The sequence below is a fragment of the Clinocottus analis genome, unplaced genomic scaffold, assembly GCF_023055335.1.
Source record: "Clinocottus analis isolate CAN_PGR_092001 unplaced genomic scaffold, fCliAna1.0.p SCAF_22, whole genome shotgun sequence".
Classification (NCBI taxonomy): Eukaryota; Metazoa; Chordata; class Actinopteri; order Perciformes; family Cottidae; genus Clinocottus; species Clinocottus analis.
Genome location: NW_027175954.1, coordinates 5,024,914 through 5,047,039, shown reverse-complemented (window position 1 = coordinate 5,047,039; position 22,126 = coordinate 5,024,914). Strand labels below are relative to the sequence as shown.

General features: G+C 41.3%; 2 protein-coding genes across 5 annotated transcripts in view; both read right to left on the bottom strand.

Annotated features, from left to right (window-relative positions):
• fam13a (family with sequence similarity 13 member A) overlaps positions 1-3,082 on the bottom strand; it is a 49,634-nt gene extending 46,552 nt beyond the window's left edge. For 3 of the 4 annotated variants that reach the window (XM_068589007.1, XM_068589011.1, XM_068589008.1), the window contains exon 1: positions 2,883-3,082. In XM_068589007.1, the coding sequence (XP_068445108.1) occupies positions 2,883-2,909 (27 nt within the window). In that variant the 5' untranslated portion in view covers positions 2,910-3,082. Of the gene's footprint in view, positions 1-2,505; positions 2,622-2,882 lie in introns of those variants that run through there. The other variant, XM_068589010.1, reaches the window with a different exon arrangement.
• Positions 3,083-3,830: 748 nt separating this feature from the next.
• Positions 3,831-19,779, bottom strand: zgc:154142 (uncharacterized protein LOC555481 homolog). The gene is made up of 25 exons (XM_068589418.1): positions 19,620-19,779; positions 18,348-18,478; positions 17,668-17,761; positions 17,274-17,414; positions 16,936-17,033; positions 15,730-15,856; positions 15,095-15,307; positions 14,209-14,424; positions 12,743-12,883; positions 11,554-11,799; positions 11,165-11,350; positions 9,529-9,638; positions 9,160-9,260; positions 8,435-8,712; positions 8,040-8,203; positions 7,723-7,906; positions 7,400-7,618; positions 6,702-6,836; positions 6,377-6,598; positions 6,090-6,272; positions 5,722-5,834; positions 5,535-5,629; positions 5,037-5,326; positions 4,551-4,711; positions 3,831-4,028 (listed from the first exon to the last, which is right to left on the bottom strand). Exons 1-25 carry the CDS (start codon positions 19,777-19,779, stop codon positions 3,831-3,833), a joined length of 4,206 nt encoding a protein of 1,401 aa, XP_068445519.1.
• Positions 19,780-22,126: the final 2,347 nt, after the last annotated feature.

The window sequence follows — 22,126 nt, the reverse complement described above, 5'->3', positions numbered from 1 at the left end:
GTCAAGGCAAACAGTGCCACATGCTGTTTCTGTCACGGATGCACACACTACAACACACACTCGTATTGTCTCTGGGTAATGATTAATGATTAATTAATCACGTAATGCACTTTTAACTTCAGCATAATCCCTTCCTGCCTTTGTTTAATTAGCACTAGAACCAAGAGAGTTAAGACACACAAACCAGAAGCACAAGTTGGACACTTGGCGAAGAGGAAAAGACTTCCTGCCCATCAGAACGACACAGTGTAGCTCGTGTATCCATAGCTACGACTGCACCATGTGACATGCTTGTACCAGAGTTCACTGCTTCAAACGGGTGAACTGACCCACACATTGACACGAGAGGCCCGGCTATGATTTTGTCACAATGAGATCCACAGCGGCACAGTAGGATTCGACGATGTCGGGAAGGTAGGTTGTCGAAGAGGCCGCATCACTAAATCTATTTCCCATGTGGCCAATTGTTTAGACAGAATGGATACAAGCACGTGTCACACTCAGATCAGCTGATTAAAAACCCACCTCAAAGATGGTGCTCAGATAACTCGGGAGATGAAACGGTTTGCATGGCAGATGCTCTGGCAGCGTTAATACTACGTGTCTGTCAAGCTTGTGCAGAACATGTGTTTAATGGTGTTCAATCATCCACTCCTTTGGAACAGTGGCATACTGCTATGCCAATTGTATCTTCTCAATTAATGTTAAATGGTTATGAAGTACACTTAAATATTAATTCTGAATGCTTCACGCTTGGATTTCTACCTGAAAAGGGACACTACTTCCATGCTATCTGCACTGACATGCCGTATTTTAATAACATGCATACTGGCGAGGTCTTCAGGTGTTGGAGGATGTTATTGGTCTGTATAAATCAGAAGTTTGGGTAAGTAGGAATAAGAAAGCAGAAATTGTATCAAGCACAACGGGGCCATAATTATTTGAACTATTTGGACGGAGAAAGATAAACATAAAATCTGTGCATGTAACTTTTAAATCTGATAGATAGATAGATAGATAAATACTTTATTCATCCCCAGGGGAAAATGTGTTAATAGTAGTACTACTAATAGTAGTACTACTATAGTAGTACTACTAATAGTAGTACTACTACCGCTACTACTCATGCAGGTGTTAAGCCGGTCTGAGCTAGGTCTGAACTGAGCAGATGTCCCTTAAATCTGTCTCTACACACGCACACACAGGCACGCACACACACACACACACACACACACACACACACACACACACACACGCGCATGCACACGCACACGGCTCATTCTCTCTCTAAAGTACAAAGTGTGGAAATATTGCACGTGAACGCATCTATAGAGAAGATTAATTTAGAATGGTAAGAAACGCTTTGGTTTAATATTAAAGTGGACATCCAAAACACAATATAAGAAAAACTTGCAAAAAGTAAAAAAGAAATGAATTTTGGAGAGACAAAACAAACCACACGGCTCCAAGTAAACCACATGTATTCAGTAATTTACCATTGGATCTTTTTCTTTTTACATTTTACAATATTGCTTACAAAACATTAATTTAAATGAATTTGCAGAGAGTATTTGTAATCTCCGTTACCACCTTAGCACCAAAGCTGAGCTGAGGTGTTGCACCACATGTAAAACCTCGGCTGTGAGCAGGTTCCCTTGCAAATACATACGTACTTCTGCTTTAGTCAGTACTTGAGGGTGAGAGTACTGAGCAAACTTCACCCTCCTCCCTCAGTGCTGTCTCTCTGTCAAGCGCTGTCAGAATTTAGGTGTCAACGGTTCATTTCAAGGTTGTTGTTTTTAAGGTGTTCCTGGCTTTACAACAAAAACAGCTATAGAGTTGAAGTGAAATAAAACAGTCAACAATGAAAAGAAACACTTCCTGTTGGTACCCATCTTCCTCTATTGTTTACCAGGACAGTCTGCTGTGATTAGCCTAATAATCCTCTTCCTCTCCCCTTCCCCCCTCCCCTAAAAATGTTCACACAACTTCCAACAGTGAGAAAGAAATATATTGTCAAGGACCTATAAAGAGACTCTGTAGGCAAATGACAGTTGAACGTTTGCTCTATACTCTCGAGAAGTCTAGTACAGTAGTTAAAGTAGTTATTTTCAGACTTTCACACACAAAACCATCCAGCAGGCAAGGCAATCTCCTGTGCCTTTAAACGTCTTCATGAAGAGGATAGCAAGCCCAAACATGTGCCCTTCTTCCCCTCCACCCTCCCCCTCTTCTCTCCCTCTGTGGGTGGTCTTTGGAGCAACTGGTAGCTAAAGCACCACCAGCCCCAGAAGAAACAGCTGCTCAACTCCAAGAAACTTTACTGCTAAGAACATGCCGTTTTAAAAACATGACACTAAAAGTGACAGAGGTTCTTGTAAAAAAAACAACAACAAAAAAAACCACTAGTTCCAGTAAGGAAACTTTGTGGAAAGTGACCTCATTGAGGCAGTGAATCACTGCTAGGAAGAAATGACAGGTATGGGCAGGAAACATGAAGCTTACTGTGTGTATGTGTCCTTTATTCTTTTCCCCACGCTGTTATATTGTTGCACAAGGATGGCTGACTTGCAGTAGTCTTGGCTGACAAGGAAGCTGCTTTGTTTGGACTGCCAGCAAAAGTATTCATCTGCAGCAGTCAGGTATTCAGTGAGCAAAGTTTAACTTGAGGAGGGAACACATGCCGAGGAGGAAAGATTTGTCCCTACATGACTCTTTTTTTTTTTTTTTTTAAAGCCATTTGTTTCTACTGGTACATTAAACACCATCACAAAATAATGTGCGCACTGACTCAGAACACCGCCGTCCCGTTTTGCTTTCTTTAGCCCTTAATCACAGGTTGAAGTCTTTGAGCCAACTCATGCTTTGTAGTTTCTACTCACACAGATGGCCAGAGCTCCTGCCCCCATTCTCCCACAGAAGAAACGCCTGCAAAGGCAAAGATGAGGGGGGGAAAACTTGCTGCTATCCTCCCTCCTCCTCTTCTCACTCTGTTCCAGGACAAACTCTTGGACTTTTCCCAGTGGGAATCCTTTTTACTTTAAAAGGGGCCATCGTTGTATTCCAAAAACGCAACACAAACAATCCACGGCAGGAGAGAGTGTAAAGAAGTTGCTGTCAAAACCGGCGGACTGACCCATGAGGACAGATTAATGCTTGCCTCTTTCTCTTCCTCCCTTTTTTATTACCCTCTCTCCTCCTCGCCTGAAATCTGAGCCGAGCGCACCCATTGGCCGAGAGCTCTGATCATGTGATTCAGGGGTTAAACCCCAAAACTTTAAATCTGTGCCTGCAGGATATGTCTGTCTGCAAAGGTGGAAGCTTGTAATTACTGAGATGTCGACTTGAAGACGACAAAGTCATGCTGTTGATAAATGTAGCAGCAAAATATTCCATTTTTAAGACTAAAACATGGCTGTAATGTTTACTATTACTTAATAACTTGGGAAATTATTCCATATTCACCTGGAGTTTTTGTAATTTGCACAACACCAAACATTATTATTTGTAATTTACAATAATGTAAAGCCCTAAAAATCATACACATTATCAGTTATTAGTACAACGTATTGCTCTATTTGCCTAAACAGCTCTCTGAGTGTAGAGAAAAATGTATTATTTGTCTTTTTTTTTAAGTTGGGCACATTGTTTTTTTTGTTGTTATTTATGTGAAAAAGTATGACACATTATTATAAAAACAGTGCAATATATAGTATTAAAGAGCAGTTGTTCTGATACAGTATTCTCACTACTTAATGGTGAACCCTAAATAAAAAGCTCCGATGACTTTGAACAGATAGAATATCAATCTTTATTTCAAGATATGAGCTTTATTTGGTTTTGCCACTTTCATATATAAACTTCTTCATGTTGTCGTTGATCCAATCACTGAAGGCCGAGACGCGGGTGAAAACCGAGGGTTTCTTGTCTTTGATGCAGCCCTTAGCTCCAAAGCTGACGATGCCGTGCACCTCCCAGGCTGTGCTCGTTCCACCCACCGCACAAGCAAACGGACCTCCGGAGTCACCCTGAGGGAGAGCAGCAGGAGTAAGTCACCAACGAGGTAGCGCGCTGGTCAGAAGATGCATTAGTGAACATTTGAGTTTGTCAGCTCACTATAAATCATCTCCGTGCCCCGGAATCTGTAAAGGTCAATATTTTACGAAAATGTGACCGTTTTCTTCAGAGAGGCAAATGGCAGGGTTGTGTTTTATAAAACACTGTTGAACATGAAAATCCTTCAGCACTGTTCTGAAGTGTTTTAGTGAATTATAATCTCCCCGTGTGCCTGCTTGCGCATTCCCTCATTATAGCAAACAAATAATATTTGTATGTTCTTTTGTCCAATTATGGATGAAAACAGGGCAGCCATTTGCGATCAAGGCTGACTGACCACAAACAAAAAATGTAAAGGGTGTTACATAACGAGTGGCCAGGGCACTGACATAATGTTGGAGAAGAATTTGACGAGAATGTCAACAACCGAGTACCATCCTCGCATGGAAAATCTCAGTCTATCCATTCAAACAGTTGTGAATGTGTCCTCTCACCTGGCAGGCTGACTTGAGCTCATCTGGGGACTCATAACCAGCACAGATCATAGAGGGTCTGAGGGTGTCCCACCAGTAAGCAGGCTTACTGCAGGTCTGGAAGTCAACAATAGGAAGCGCTGCCTGGTTTAGCTTCTCAGACACTTTGGGGAACAGGTTACCTGAGATAAAAGTGAAAGGTAAAAGTTGATGTCGTGTAGAAGAGAAAAACCCATTTACCTAGAATCTCTTTATCTTTATCAATCAAGACAGGGCCTTGGCAAAAATAGAGCATTATCGTGAACATTATACCAAGACCATTTCTGCTGCTGGATGCAGCAGAAAGAACAACAAACAGCAACTTCTCAAGTCACAATACTCATCATGGAGAACACCTAGCACATGAGAAATAATGCAAGTTTACAATTTCAATGACTCCAACTGCAGTGATCTCTTGTTCCTGGAGTATTAAAGCTACAAGAAACAAAAACGCATGATCACTTCTACCTTTCTCGTCTCCCCAGCCGGTGACAAAGCACGGCGTCCCAGCAGGCATCACATGTCCACGTGTGGGCAGACAGATGGGGCTGATCTCCCTTGTCATGTTGACAGGCTTGGCCAAATGCACCAGGGCTATGTCATTGGTGATGTCAGTGCGATCTTGCTCGTAGACGAACCCCTCGTGGCGGACGATACCATCCACCTTGTAGCATTCCTCTGCTGAGGGAACATCCATGGAGGAGTTCATGTGGTGCTTCCCCAAACACATGCGCCAGAAGGAAGGATTATTTAGAGGCCTGGAAAGCAGGTAAAGGAATGAAGATGAACATTTGACCTTCACTTTGCACTTGGCTATTTTCTAAAATGGTAGCAAAGATAGAACTAAAAAAAAGGTATGTGTTTATTGTCATGTGGTTTTCAGATTGTCATTGTCTTGTAAACATAATGCTCATAGCTGCTTTTGTAATGCCGTGTACTAGAGGTGTTTCTGTAGTTGCATCTTACATCATGAAACAGTGAGCAGCAGTTAGGACCCAATCTTCATGAATCAAAGAACCTCCACAACCATGCATGTAAGGTATGGGAAAAAATGGTGAAGCCTGGGAAAGACGAATGTGCATTAGTACAAAATATCAGCTGTCCACTATGACTATGTTATTTATGCACACAGAGAAACAGGAGTGGACATTACCTGCATGGAGACTTGCCAGGGCCAGGAGTGGGGGATGGCCTCCACCCCATTGACGACCCTCAGGGTGGCTGTGCTGGGTGTCACTGCTGGGTTTCCACAATCTGTTGGCCACCCTGGGAAGACAAAATATATACTCTCAAATGATCTGAAAATAAGCTTTCATTTGAAACAATTCATTCGACCTGTATTCATACAGATATAGTCAATGACAGACCCAATTAAAACGTTGAAATTTGGTGATCCAGTTTTTTTGGAGAGGGGAGCAAATACATTTTTATTTATTTTTCACTAAGCTCCATTTTGAAATGAGATCCCAACACACCCGTCAGAATCAGGTCTTCTATGAGCTTGAGTAGGCTGACACTTACCAATAGTGATGTTGTCCCATGGGTTTGGAGGTGGAGGAGGCAAAGTTGGGATAACACCGGTATCAGTGGTCCAGTAACCACGAAAACCGCTCTGTTGATTGGCACCGTTACTAAGGAAGCGAATGACGACTGAGTTGCTTGGGATGGTGATGGTGGCTGGAAGGGCAAAGCCACAGAATCGACCTGCAGAAGAGACAAAAAAATGTACATTAACCGTTACAGGAAATATATATCTTTTTTTAAACAAACAAAAAATGGACACGAGAACCTGTAGTACAATTACCAACCTAGTGATGTCATGCTTTCACCATTGAATATCTCAATGTAGTCGACACAGTCCCCTAACATGTTTGCAGCTTGCAGCTCAAAGTGGGTGAAGGCTACGTGCACACTTTTTGCTGATGCTATGCTGATGCGCCACGTGCATACAGACTGGGCTTGGTAGTCGCTGGGCCAATTAGGAGAGGTGATTTCACCCTGAGCACTGCTGAAGCTCCCTCCACAAGGAGCTGTGTTTGAAGCGAAAGGGAAAAGGAGAAAAGAGGAGACGCATTAGTCCTGTCGAAAGACGATTCCCTCTGTCTTGTCAGCTACACTTTTCTCCTGTCTTACCCTCTGTCGGGTCCACTGCCTTCCAGGTGGCAGTGAAACCCATGTCCACCACCTTGTCGTTGGATGAGAAGCTGATGTGAAGTGTGTCTCCATCACTCACCAGGTCTGGAGGGGCTACATGGCTGCAGTGTGTGCCTGAAGAGAAATGAACATGAAGAACTGTCAGACGGACTTCTTCCAGGAACCTCTGGCCTAAGAGCTTGTGCATGATATCTTTATTTGATATCATACATGCACACATGTCACTTTACTGTGTACTAAAAAACTGAAGGGAATCACACAACTATCATAGAATGATTTATTTCAACTTCCTAGAGAGGTAATCTACACAGAACTAACAGGCATATCTTTGCTACGTTTTAGCCATGTTGGCTGCATGGTTTCATGGATGGCAACGTAGGCCGGTCCACCACTTTGGTCCAAACTGAAATATCTCTATCAGATTGATTACTACTCAATTTTGTAAATATGTTTATGGTCCCCAGAGGATGAATGCTTTAAAGTATTAGTTTGTCTCTGATTTGATCTGACCACTATGAGGTTGAAATGAGTAGCTCAGAGTAAAATAAAACAACTGTGGCATAAAATCAATGACGCATACTAATAAACTGCGGCGTAACAGAGCAAAGTAATCATGTCGATAAATGACTCAACACATTTATCTAAAGCTGTGGAGTAAAAAGGAAGCAGATATTCACCTAGACTTCCTATTCTGTCTCTGAGGCTGACTTTATCATTAATGCACAACTGACTCTCCTCCAGGGAGAAATTGTGGAAATGGAAGTGGACCAATTTGCCCAGTGGCACCCGTATGTCCCACTGGCAGCGGGCTTTGTTGTCGTAGCTGCCATGGTGACCCATAGAGGACACGGTGCCTCCTATGCCAGTCAGGTTCTTTGGCCCGCCACAACCAGATGCTATAAAGGGAGGACAGAAGGTAAAAACCAGCAATACGATCTGTCTTTCTATCATATTTAATTTGTGAGCGAAGTGGGTCAGAGTGGACTCGCTGTATACGTACTGTGCACATTGTAAAGGTCTCTGCGGATGACATTGTTGATCCAGGGAATGTAGGCAGAGGAGCGGGTGAACACAGAGGGCTTCTTATTCATAACACATCCAATGGGACCAAAGCTTGTTATACCATGAACTTCCCAAACACCACCGGGTGTATCCTGACACACCAGAGGGCCACCTGAATCTCCCTGTCAAAAGCCACAAAACAAACATCCAAAACACCATCAGCTTTTTAGATGTAAAGTTAGAAAACTTGCATCATTATTGATCATCAGACTGGTGTATAACTATGAGTCCTGTCGCCTTGAAGGATTTGTTTACCTGACAGACAGACTGGAGCTCATCCGGTAGGGTATAACCACAGCAGATCATGGAGGTCTTGACCTGGAACCACCAGTAATCCATCCTCTTGCAGGTGTCATATGGCACAACAGGCAGGGCAACCTGGTTAAGGCCCTCTGAAACACTAGCATTCATGGAATTGCCTGATGATCATAGAAAAATGCAAACTGTCATAAAAAAAACCATGATACCCTGAGGAGGTATTTGCACATTAGGTCCAGCAGAAATGAAGAAATGAATGTTTGCAGAAATTATTGTTTGCCTATGCAATACTTAATGTTTAACTTCTGAGGGGTGTGTCTCCTGAGGTGCTATATTATTGTATTACTTCAGGGAATAAAATAGGAATTTTAAACATGAAGCAGAAACAGCACCAGTCTCGTCTCCCCAGCCGGTGGCGTAGCACTTCTTGCCCCCAGGTAGGACTTCCTCCTTTGACGGAAGGCAGGCGTATGAGATCTCATTACTGGGCTCCACATCCCCGTCCAACCTGACCAGGGCAATGTCAAACTCCACCGTGGGTACTGTGGGATACTTGAAGGCCTCATGGCGATAGATCCCCGACACATTGAAGCAGCGTTCACTCGACTCTGTGTAGGTCAGGTTGTGTTTGCCAAGGCACATGCGCCAACGCTGCAGCTCATCAGCGTATCTGGGTAGGGAATCAGAAGATGAATCGAGATACATGTCACTGTCAGTGCACCATTATATGCTGAGTTTTCCAAAAACATGCATTGTACAATACACATAATATTCTCATGAACTTGTATTTTCTTTCTCTCAGCAGAAATCGATATAAAAAAAAACAACAGTGCACGAGCACTCTCTCTACTGTAGACCATTAGCCAAAGCAGAGGCATCCCTACCGAGGCATTGCTTTAGAAGTATAAGAAGCCTGAGGTAAAAGCACAGACACAAACATCTGCCCTCAAATGGCGTTTCAGGAAGTTTGAGAAAATGCTGCAGAACAAAATATAGTTAAATGGCTGTAAAAAAGAGAACTGTAAGCTCTTGGTTTTGAAACAGATGACTATTGCATTTTAACTTGAATATTTCTCACAAAAAATGTACATGTATTGTAATGAGACGGAACATTTACCTCATGAAGCAGTGGGCTGCTGTAAGTACCCAGTTCTTATGAATAAGAGTACCACCACACGTATGGAAGAACGTGGGCTCTGGACGACTGTCCGGCCAGACCTGAAACCAAGCAGAGAAGAAGTCAATAAAGAGCTAATTGACTGATAATAGTTTTTAAAAGCATCCACATCAATGCAATCAGTCATTTATCAACATAAGATATAACAAGGACAGAGGAGGATAGGACGACTCTTTGATATCACGTTACGATTAAACGTACCCACTGTCCTGGAATTTGCCCCTTTAATCACTGATATTCTACGCTGTAAATTCTGATGTAATTAAACTTTATGTGAATGCTTTCAATGTATTAGTGGTCGTCGCTCACCTGCATGGACACTTGCCAGGGCCAGGAGTGAGGAGTGGCTGCCTCTCCGTTCACAATGCGTGCCACAATAGCCGGTGGAATGGCAGGTTTTCCACATGTACTGGGCCAGTCTAGGAAACAAGAATAATAAAAAACGTTGTAAATGATCCTTTGTCTGGGTGTCTGTGCATGTGTTCATACGCTTGTGGTTTTGTTTGTGTATAAACAAAGCTTGAACATACAGTACATGTCTGCAGCTAACAGATAAGCCATTGTGTTGCAGGGAAGTGGCTTTCAATCACTGGCACTTTTGCTCTCCTTTATATATTTTTTAATAATTGACCAATTACACCAGGTTGACACTGCTGTCCCTCACTACTACTTTTAGCTTTCACCAATCTATTAGTCTGTATTTACCTATTTTTCAGTGTATCTTCATGCAAACATAATACCAAGCTCCTGCTGCAAACTAACAAGTAGACTGAAATCACCATTTCCAGGCTATATTAACACATCAGTATTCATAAATGTATACATTTATGGGCATCATTTTGGTTTACATTATATTGTCCCAGTCACTCTGACCCCACATTTCTTCCCTTCATTTCTCACTCTCTATTTGTCTTCCGTTGCCCAGCACTGCCTCCCCCCGCTCCTCCCCCAGAGTCCATCTATAAAACTGTATTTCAGCAATTGGTTTGGCAGACGACTGGGCCACCTGGGGCTCATCGCTGTGTGAAAAATGAGGATCGGGTGACAGCAAGCTAGGAAGGAAAGTTAAGTGCTAAGCCACTTTACATTGTGTTCTCAGCACACAGTATCACCTTGTTTTACTGCATATTTGGACGCAGCAAGGGGGAGATGAGAGGAAAAAGAGATAAGGATGGAAGGAGGCATGAATCAGATGACTGTACAAACAGTTGTGCAGCTTATTAGTAGCAGTTGTCACTAGTGGAAAATGCTGCTCTGCAGACTAACTGTCAAATGTAAGGTTAAATTATTCGTGCAAAATTAAATAAGCATGCAGTATTAGTAAAAAAAAAAAAAAAAAAGTAGTTGGCCACACAACAGTATACTGCGGCAAAGTTAAAGCTTGTGATATTTTTGGCTGCAACTTAATATTTTCAATATTTAGTCCTTAAAAATGGAGAGAAGTGCCCACTCATGTCTTAAACTTAGCTGGTGTCCAAACGTCAGGCTCAAACTCAACGGGATTAAGTTGACAGTGATTATATAACATATAAAGTAGCTAATCCTCATATTTTAGAAGCTGTAACTATTTCTTATGTTGCATTGTCATGTCATAACTGAATTGAATCAGTTATTAAAATGCTTAAATAATTGCTTCAGCACTTTATTTCTCTATATGTTTATCAGCTATTTAAACTATAAATTATTTAGGTCTGCTATTTAATGCTGAACAGACAGAGCAGTGTCAGTTGATCAAAGCTTTTGGGCTGGAAACAGCATCATGCTGTGTTTAGAAATAAAGTTGATGAGAGTTGCAAGCCAGAAACCCAAAAGGCTAAAGGGCTTTGTAGAGCTGAGCTATGCAGAATTTGGTGATACATCTCTGTGGGTTCATCACTAGGAACTTTAAACATTGTAGAGTAATGCAGATGTGGAAAACTGTATCAAGCTCAATGAGATACTCCACCTATGGGGATGTTGTCCCAGGGGTTGGGCTGAGCAGGTGGCTCGGTGGGAGCAGGCAAACTGGAGTTTGTTGTCCAGTAGGCGCGGAAGCCTTTCCCCTCAGTAAGCATGTCTGAGTGGAAGCGAATCACCAGCCTGCTGCCTTTTGTCTGGATGGCACCAGGCAGCTTGGTCCCACAAAATGGACCTAAAATGTATTCAAAGAATAATTTAGCCACCATAAAAAAAGACACAGAGGCTTTATAACTTACTGGAAAAGTGATCATTGGCTGTGTGGATAGAAACACTGTTTTACTGGAATTAATTCATGGTTGTTTTTTACTTTTTCAATGTGATTGATTATTGTGGAAGATATGGTTTCGGGGTCATTTATTCCTTGAACAAACTTACCATGCGTTTGAAGTAGCGCATTAGTCACACCATTGAGCTCGTAAACCATAATGTTATCAAGGCATTTGGACGTCGGGAAAACTTTGGCTTCGAGGTCAAAGTGGGTGAATGTCAGTGTGAATTTTTTCAAAAAAGGCAAAGCAATGTTCCACATGCACTCAGAGTTAGCTTTGTAGTTCATAGGCCAGTTCTGGGACTTAATAACTCCAGTTTCCTCTTTGGAAGACAGGCCACAGCCCTGGATATCTGAAAGAGGAAGAGGGAGGGATTGATGTGTGATTAGATAAGCGTAGACCAGCTACTGTATCTGCCTGTGAAAAGAGAATCCTGAGGAATAAATCTTGTCATAACAAAATGCAAACAGATGTTTATTTAAAGTAGAGCTTTATCAGTTAGATTAACCACCTGCTCATTTCTATTTTATTATTTTAGCTGTTGCTGATACTCAGTTTTTGAGAGTTTACAAAATTCATCCAACATGGGAAGTGATGGAAAGTAACTCATTACATTTAGTTGTGTCTTATTACACTTAACGGGCCACTATGTAAGATTTGTTGACATCAAGCTGTGAGGTTGCTGAACTTCCCCTGTGTGCCATTTTTTCTACGATAAAGATTTGACAGAAAATAATAAAATAGGATTAATATTGTTTTACATTAGACACCCCAACACTATTCATTTTGAACATGATGTGCCGCTACATAATAATGCACATAACATGCTTTCACATATTTATAAAATATCCATTTTATACATGTGATACATAAATGTATTTAGCTTATGCATTTAGCTTATCATTATGCATTTGTATTTAAGTAAAAAGCAAGACCTTTTGTTACAAAGCAATATTGCTGTATAAGTCTTTGTATTTACTAAGTAGCCTAGTTCTTTCACCTCTGCACATGCACACACAGGCTCTCAAGTCATGTTCGTGCCTCATACTCCTGATAAAGATGAAGATAAAAGAGTTTTATCTTACTTGTTATACTTAAAACTGTACTCTGACCTGTGCTTTGACAGATTTCACACTGTTACTCAGCGGTTTTACAGATATGCGACAGAGGATTTATGGCTTTATGATGTATAGAACTGCTTCAGCGTATTTGTTCCTGTGTGTTTGTGTGTGTGTGTGTGTGTGTGTGTGTGTTTGTGTGTGCGCGCATGCGTGTGTGTGTGTCAGTCCTCATACCTGTGATATCCTCAGCATACACAGCTTCCCACTTGGCAGAGAATCCTCGGTCTGTGAGGCGACTGTCGGACTGAAAGGTGACAGATATTGTTTCACTGGCACTGACCACCACTGGGGGAAGGATGTAACCACAGTGTGTGCCTGAGGTAGAGGGAGAGGAAGGACGGTGGTAAAAGATTGAGTTAAATGGAAAGAGTAGAGTCAGGAAAAGGACCGAGGACGAGGGACGGGGTGATGGGAGGGGGCTCGAAAGGAGGAGGAGGGGGAATGGGTTCAAAGATGGATAACACTGTACGCATTATTGTGTGTATGTAAGTGTGAGGCTGTGTGCGATGGGGGTGACATGTGATGGATGGGGATGCTGAAACACGAACAAATGAAGGTGACTTTACTTTCTGCGAGTGTGACTTCATCAGTTACTTGAACACAATATCAGGTGAAAAACACTGCTCCTACAGAGGCCTCTGAGCACAGAAGATAGCCGCGCCCTCAAGATGATATCGTTTAGAGCTTTAGAGATCTGTAAAACTCAGTTACTCCACAAAAAATCATTTAAATAATGTATTTTCCATCTATAGATGTGGTTACAAGTTTTTTTTTAAATAACTGATGCCGCATCAAAAAGCAAAAAAAAAAAAAACATTTTAAAAATTGACTGAAGAAATCATAGTCACCTAAAAGGGAGCAACTCTAGATAGCACGTCATGTTTCTAGGCTACAAAAATAGAAGATGCTGTTTATTTGTGCAGCTATATCATCTTAGTATATAACACGAATATTGTGTTAGTTTTTTCTTTGTAAATTACAAAGAGGGGACCTATGACGCTCCTTATTTTTCAGACTCATCAGGTTTTCAAAACAGACCTTTAGACACTTTTCATTCCTCTCTGCATTTCACATATAACCACAACCCCCTGAAATAACAGTACACACTCCTCTCATTACCTGCTGTATTTGTACCACAGTGCTTTAGTCCTTGAAAACTCAGCAATAGATAAAGCTGTATCAGCCTCACTGCAGCCACTGCAGTGAATAATGAGGAGAGGCAATTTATAGTTGGCTGGGCTCTTTGCAGAAGATCCTAATCAACAGTTTTACAGCAGGGGGCAGATATTGAGCTGTTCTGCAGTACCAGAGCTGTAAGTCTAGCAACAAGGTGCAACAAGGTCATCTTGTAAGCGGAGGCATTTTAACGGCTTTGTGGGTTGCTTGTGGTCTCTGCTTGTCTTGGTTTTGTGATCGACCTAAACTCAAAATGCAAGAAGAAGAGTTTGTAACCTTTACTCCACAGTGGCTGCTATTCAGATTTTACAAGATGCGGCCCAGAAAGCTGATCTGAGATGCATTTGGAGTCAAAATGGTATAATGCGCAAAGATGTGCTGTAAAACAATAATTCTTACAAAGAGCAACCACAAAAAATGAATGTAATTAATGTAAAAGGGTAAAAGATGATGTTGTGGCTCACCTAATGTGCTGTAATTATCTGAGATGACCAGTTTGTCCTCCTTGCATTGTCCAGTTGCTCCTGTGATGGCCATTTCAGTGATCTGCAGTTTAACCAGGAATCCTTTGGGCACAGATATCCTCCAGGAGCTGTTTAGATGGGCAGGATAGGGATTTGGGAAACCCAAGGACTGGATCACCCCTTTACGCCCATGAAGGATGACTGGACCACCACCTCCTGCCCAATGACAAACAATAGAAGTTTAATTGTCTATGCATCTGGGCTCCATTTAAAAGAGCCTATTCTCTTTCTTCTTTTCAATTGATGAGGCCCAGCTTGCTTTGATCCACAACTGCCCCGTGAACAGGTTCATTATGTATTGTTGTACCTTAATTAGCCAATGGAGAGAACCAGTCTGTCTGCCAATAGCTTTCGTACGGTGATGAATAGATACAACTACTCCTAAGCACAGAACCACTTACATTCATCCTTATTTAACTCCACGGGGAGGCATAACAGTTATGTAAGGCGTATCCACAAGCTGTCATTGGCCAGGAAACAACCTTCATAGAACATGTGAGCACATATCGCAAAATTATATTATAATTTGTTGTGCGTCAGTATTTACAGAAGAAAACTGATTTTGTATTTTGATAAAGTAGCTCTGAAGTCATCTGAATACATTTTCATGGAAAGCTCGTCACACAACATCAATATTGCTGCTGTTATTTGGTAGTGGGGCAATCAAATATATCTGATGTTGTCTATTTTAAATGACATTCAGGACTTGCAGGTTAGTGTAGGTTGGCTGACATTTTTTGTGTGAAAACTCTATCATTGAATTCTGCGTAAACCTGGATGGTTTATTTAAATGTATTAAACAGACAAGTTTGGAGCAAAAGCTTACCAGAAGATGTAGGAGGTGGAGATGTTTGTGTGGTGGAGGGTTTGGTTGTGGTGGAGGGTTTGGGTGTAGTAGTAACAAGAGGTGGAAGGCTGGACTTGGTGTACGTTGCTGTGAATCCTTTAGAAGTCAAATGGTTGTCCGATTTGAAGCGGACCACCATTGTGTTGCCGCTGGACTCCACTGGCTTTGGCATCGTCCCACCGCAGAATTTACCTTTGATGGATGATATGGATATGTGTTGAATAGCAAGAACAGTAACACATTTAAATCTAGAAGATTGACAGTTAATCCTTTCTGCTTTAACAATGAAGTCTATGCAGACAGACTTAGATTCATTAAGTTCAAAATAGACTCCGGAACCATTGCACAACTTCTCAAACTTTTAATTGAGCTCATATTTTATTCATGGATCTGCATAGTTGATATTGCTAATGTTGAACAAAGGCCACAGTCTATTCTAAAATCATAACCCTTTGCCTTATAATTTAACACCCAGTTTGGACATTATCGGTGCTGTGTAAAAATATTGTGGTATATTTTAAAAACCCTATTAATCTCATACATGCCCCGCACTGTCTTTCCCCCCTCTTATAATCGTCACGGCGTACTGAAATCATGTGTAATATGATGCTTACTGATTAAAGAGGAGCCGGGCTTGTGTCCATCGTAGACCTGAACAAAATCTCCACAGACCTCCGGCACCAGGTCAAAGGAAGTAAATGTGAGTCGAACCATCTCGCCTTCGGGCACCGTGATTCTCCACTGATCCAACAGAGATGAAGTACAAACAATCATTTACTGCAAAGATAGAGTTCCCGAAATAATTTCACCTTTCCAAACCTCATGGCTGGAACATGAGCTGCCTTTTGACACAGCATCACTAATAACAAATCTTATGACTGATTCTGCTCTTGTTCTGCTCATGATGCAGCCAAATGACACCAGATGACTCCTCCACGTCCGAACCCAGCATGAAAAGCCTGGCATTAGGATTTACTCTGATTTAATTAGATACATTAATTACAGAGCAAGACCACATGTTGCCAAGATGACTGTTATTCATAGCTAATGGATTTACTTTCTGGTGCTAATCTGAAATTTTTAGGGCCACGTCAATACTAGCACTCTATATGTGTTAAGGCAAATAATTCAGGACATCTTCTTAGTATTGAGTTGCAGTTAACTCAGAATAATCTGGTCGGTGTACTTTAATAAAGGCACAACCCTAACCACTTTCAAATTGATTGACTTGATTGATCTAAAGATTAACAGTTAAATCAAGTATTGTTTACACATACTGTAAAACAACACCTAAAGGAGCTAAAATCTAATATTTTACACATTGCAGACATCAATGACATTCATAAGAAGCTAGCCTGTTCCCTTCTTTACATGACGCTTTTATCCAAAGCGACTTTCTATTAGCTAATGCCTCTAAGTATAAAGCAGAAGCCAGGAGCCGATTAGCTTAGTTTAGCATTAAGACTGGAATCAGAGTCTTTACCTGGGTGAATCCAAAGTTTAAACATTCGGCTTCTAGGATCTCTACAATTCATGTCATGTAGTCATGTGATCTATAATATAATGTAAAAACTAAAATTATAGCAGCTTTAGGTAAAGTATTATTCACAAAATAGTTCAACTGGTTCTAGAAAGTATATGTTCCTGGTCATTTATATTCCGATTTAAATATTTATTCAGTTGCAGAGTGCACACGGTGCAGTATGATGACGTCACGTCCTCAGATAAAGGTCAGCACTGGTTCCTTAGATATAAAATAAATTGTCACCATGTAGCTGTCACATTTGCTTTTTTGTGTGTCTCCTTGCTCATGTGTGTACCTGGTATAGTGCTCCATTCTGGTAGTTCTGCCCGGGGAAGCTGGGAGTCATCAGAGCCCCCTGGTCACCTTGGAGAAAGCCACCAGCTCCGGCTATTTCTGGCAGCAGGAATGGAGGGCACTTCAGCTCCACAAACACCTCAAGGATAACCAGCAATACACCTCTCCACCCCACCTACCTACGCCCTCTATCATTTCCTTTTCTCCTACGCCTCTCTTCATCCAGCACCCACTTCTATAATGTTTGCTTTTTTTGTGGCAATCACATACCATAAGACATACATCCAATCTTCAGAGTCAAGGCAATTTGCAGAGATGGATTCCCACTCATCTTCTTACCTGGTGCAAGCTTTGGATCCACAGCTTTGTAATGAGCCTTGAAACCTTGGTCTGTTTTTCTGTCATTGGTGTCAAAGTACACCCACAGATGGTTTGTAAGTGACACTAGCGACTTCGGGTTGGTGTAGCCGCAGTATTTACCTACAAATACCACATAAATTATATTGTGAGAGACATTATTCATCTGCAATGAAAAGAAGGGTTAACTTTCCAAACAGAATATCACAGAAAGATTGTGAGGCCTGCCGTTCCAGATTTTTTACTCATTTTACAAATGTGTCCAAATGTGCCCTCCCCCTGCCACTGCAGGCTGTAAGAGGTGTGTTCATCCATCCGTCCATCCATCTTTCTTTCTTGTCCCACTTAAGTTAGATTTGTAATGAGAGATTTGTACCAATGGTTCCCAGAGAGTCTCTCAGCGTGATGAAGTCTGCCGTGCAGAGCTGGGTTTCCTCCAAAGCGAACTCCTCAAACCACAGTTGGATCACCTACAACAGAAGCATGAAGAGGGCGTTTCAGTCGTCTTTTTTTTAAATTTATTATTTTTTTTACACCTGAGAAATCAATAAAGGAGACGGGCTGCTGACAGGGAAGGCAAGAGAGGCTCTGTGCAATACAAGCGCATGCATGTGCACATATATGAGAGTATATGCAAGCTCTCTCTGCGTGAATATGTGCACATATATAGTACTGTGCCTCTCTGTGTATATTTCTGCCTGTTTAGAAAAAGGGAGCTCGAGACTTAAAGGCAAAGCAGCCTCTGCATCAAGCTGGCAGGGAGCGAGGCAACCATGCAAACAGAAAGAAGAATCAAGGATTTAGTTTTCTCCTGCGGGTGTGGGGAGGAGAGCTGAGGAGAATAAAGGAGACAAGGAGCCATCTGTCCGTGACGCTGCCACTGCATTCATCCCCGCTGTCCTCCACTAGTTGGCCTCACATAAGACAGTTTCCCCAACAGTAACAAACTAGACACCCTGGCAGAAACACTATAAAATAACACGTTTTATGAGGACTGTAATGCTGCAACTTCAAATGATGCAGGCTTGGAAGAGCAGGGATGCTGGTCCTTGTCACCTTGTCCGGGTCCACAGTGATGTGCCAGGTGCAGCTCTTTCCATTGTCGTAGCTGTTGGGGTAGTTAAAGCTGGTGAAGGTGCCTGTCTCTCCAGTCAGCTCCTGAGCACCACCACATCCTGATTCTGACCCTGGAAGCGTATAACAGAGAAGGACGCGTGTCACTGTGATATGTATTTGTAAATAGCTTTTTTAATTATCTTATTTTATTGTGTATTTTGTTTTTATAACATAAAAAACAATAGACAGCAGAAAAACTATGTTTTCGCATTTAGACGTAACTTAACATTGTTCTGTTACGTAAAACAAACGGTGTAGTTTTGAGAACAATGGTTCTTTTGATGCATTTATAAAAGTCTACCAAAATAGTGCATGAATAAACACAAACGTGCGCTAAATAGAACTCATTAGCGATCACTGATGAAGTTAAAATACAGCTGATTTGATGGGAATATCTTGGGTTGCAGGCCTGATCGGGGCGATGAGAATTTCCTGGTAATCCGTTTGATAATTGTAGAGATAATTCAGAGATAATTCAGACTGCAAAACATTTTGTCAAATTGAAATGGCATTTTTAAAACTGTGCCCTCAAATGTAATTATACAAATGTGATAAACCTTCTATAATATTCTTATATATTTTGATTTTGTTGATTCTTGCAGACAAATTAGATCAATGAGGATGACCCAGAAGAAAGAATAACTGATCACTAATCACTCTCCCTGGCTCCATTTTCCATTATGATTATCACTAGCAGGTAAACATTTACCCGTATACAGTTTTTAGAGGTAACATTTTACAGATTTCTTTTTTTTTTTTTTAAAAGGAAGAAAATAATATAAACCTTGAGGGGATTGATGTGCCTTCTGTTTATTTTCTGACACTGGTTGAATCTCCATGCAGATCATCATTTGCCACCCAGTCAAGTTATAATAAATCACTTCCTACATCCAATATTATCAACAGAGAAATAACACTGACAGTCAAAGGCGATCCAATAAGACGTTGAATATGATTCTAATATGACAACATGGTTTTCAGTGTCGCTCCGTCACGGATGCAGTGGCCTCAGGACACACTTATCTTGTCTTGTCGTTTACCCTCACACCCACCGCAGTGTTTCTGGAGACATGATCGAGCCACTAAAACCTCTAATACTGCATGTTATTCTGAATTCTTGTACGATGTGAACCCTTACAATCGTGTCATAATGATCTTTTAAGGACTCAGTCCTCAAGGTGCATTGACATTGAACGCAATGCATGTAAACACACTCACCTTCTGCATGAGGAGAAGAAGACTCAGCTTTCTCAGTGAAGTAGACGACCGCAAGGCCGATGCAGGCGCCGGTCATCGCCACAAAGAGAAATATCAGACACTTTTCCAGGGTGCTCATCCCCTTGGATCGCCCACGGCCCTTCTCCACATCCATCGTCGCCGAGGAAGATGCAACGAACTGTGCCTCTTGCAGCAATTCAACGGCTTTTTACTAACATTATCTGAACTCTGACGGCAGAGATGAACCTTGAGCTCCTTTAGCCATGAATAATATAGTCTCAAAACAACTAGTTAATGAGTATTCATACTCCTGGTGTCCCAATCAAGAAGTCAACAGGATAAATGTCAAGGGAACTGATGGAAATGCAAGATGAAAGGCAAACCTGTCACCTGTGGCACAGAAAAGCTGGTTTAACATGGTTGATGTGACCTTTATTCCCAAATCCTCAAAAATATGACCCATATTTAATATTTACTCATTTTATTTGTATTATTTATTTATTTCAGTATGAAGAAACAGTTTAGACAGTGAAGTGTGTCCTTGTGGGTAAAATATAACAATCCAGGGTGCTGAAGAAATGCGGGAATATTTAGGTTCAGCTGGGTAAGATTATGCAACATCCCATTATCTTAAATCCAATTTGTTTTGATCACACTGCACTTTGTAAATCAACTGCTGTGTCTTTTTATTCTTGCTGCTCGGTTGAGCAGCGTTTTTCTCAGCTGTAAGCAGCAAATTCATTGTCTTAAAAACTGCTGACTGAGTGTTTTATTTATAGCTCTTTCATTACAACACTTAGCATTAAAGGTATTGATAGTCAGATTGAAATCAGCAAAAGGCCTTGACCAGAGATCCCGAGGACCATAATTACACTGGCTTTATGTCTTTAGTGTTTTATTATTTTTTATATTTTGTGAATTGGTGTGTTTAAGCCATTGCAGTTATAAATAAACATACAGATCGGGGTTTTCCTATACACTGCTTATAGTATTTTGTATGTATCCTCATCCATTGTTAATGAAAATAATTAGAAAATCGATTATAGCTGCTACCAAAACAAGTAAAAGAGTTTTTAAATGGTGACCAAAGCAAGGACTTTAAAATAAGTGTTATGTGTAACTAGTCCATGTCAACACTCTGTCAGCAGAGTTCTGCATCATTCCCTAGTTAGATCGTCACATATGGAAATAGATTTGACAGGAAGTACAAGCCTAAGAGTCTCAATCATAACTGTAACGTCTATCCAAAGTGTTTCCTTCACAGATATAGCAAATGGCTCATTTTCAAAAAAGGAGGATTGACTTCCTTTGCAGCGTTGCAGACAATGCAGAGCAACACATGCTGTGTTGCGTCAAAGCCACAGCGGTCAGAGCAAATGAGTTCCACAGGAAGGATCTTTGTGTCGGGCCGTGTTACAACCCAGCTCAAACGCTGCACCGTAAAGGGAGACCAGTGTAAACGTAATACATAGACAGTTATTTAAAGAACACCACAACTAACTTGAGCAAACAAAACAAATAAAAAGCAGTATGAGCCAAAGAAGAGCAGCCAGCCGGACAAGGGATCCTCCATGTTTAGGTGTTGTTTTTATAGCTGAAGATGAACTGCCGAAAAGACAAACAGGACCCAGACCCCTAGTGGAAGGGAGGAGTCGTCACAAGCTGAATTTCTAATACAAAGACATTTGATTGGGTTTTATCAGACTCACTTTGTGTAAATTAGAATCTGAAGTGTTTCCCCTTGGACAATTCATTTTCATTCATTTCAAGATAAAGATACTTTCCTTCCAAATTCTCTCTGTAACAAAAGGCCGTAATGATACAAAAGATGCTTATCGCTCCATGGAAATGCCAAAAATGATGGGAAGAAACCCTTCTTTAGGCAGTATGATGGCAGAAAACTTTAATTGGAGACATTCTCAACATATAATTATAATATAATGATGTCTCTCTATCTATCCCTTCTCTTTCTCACTGTTTCATCTTCATCAGTGTTCAGTTTGTTTTGGATCTTCTTGCTCCAACAAGACTTGAACATGATTTATGGGCACATCTGTCAGCCATAATAAGGCAGTCTGTAATGAAGCCATGGCGAAGGTGACCGTTGTCTGAGTATGTGTGTGCATCTTGTGCACATGTATGCTCGATTATGAAGGTCAAAAAGGCAAGTGCTTGGAGCTGAATGGTAAGCCATCAATGATGAGCTCTACATTGCTGGACACACGAACAGTATAAATGACAAACGAAGCGAGGAAGAGATATGCAGAAAGAAGAAAAGACAAAACAGTCAATGTTTGAGGAAACAAAAGAGGCGTGCTGCAGAGAACTGGAATTGTTTGACAAAGGAAGACACTCGCAAAGCCAAACGCCGCACTACAAACAAATGTAGGCCACATACTCCACTGGGAGTGGAGCGGCCGTCAGGATGAAGAGCCTCATTTCTAGCCTTCTGATACAATACGAGGATGAATAAGACGGGAACCGCCGTAGAAACCATTTTA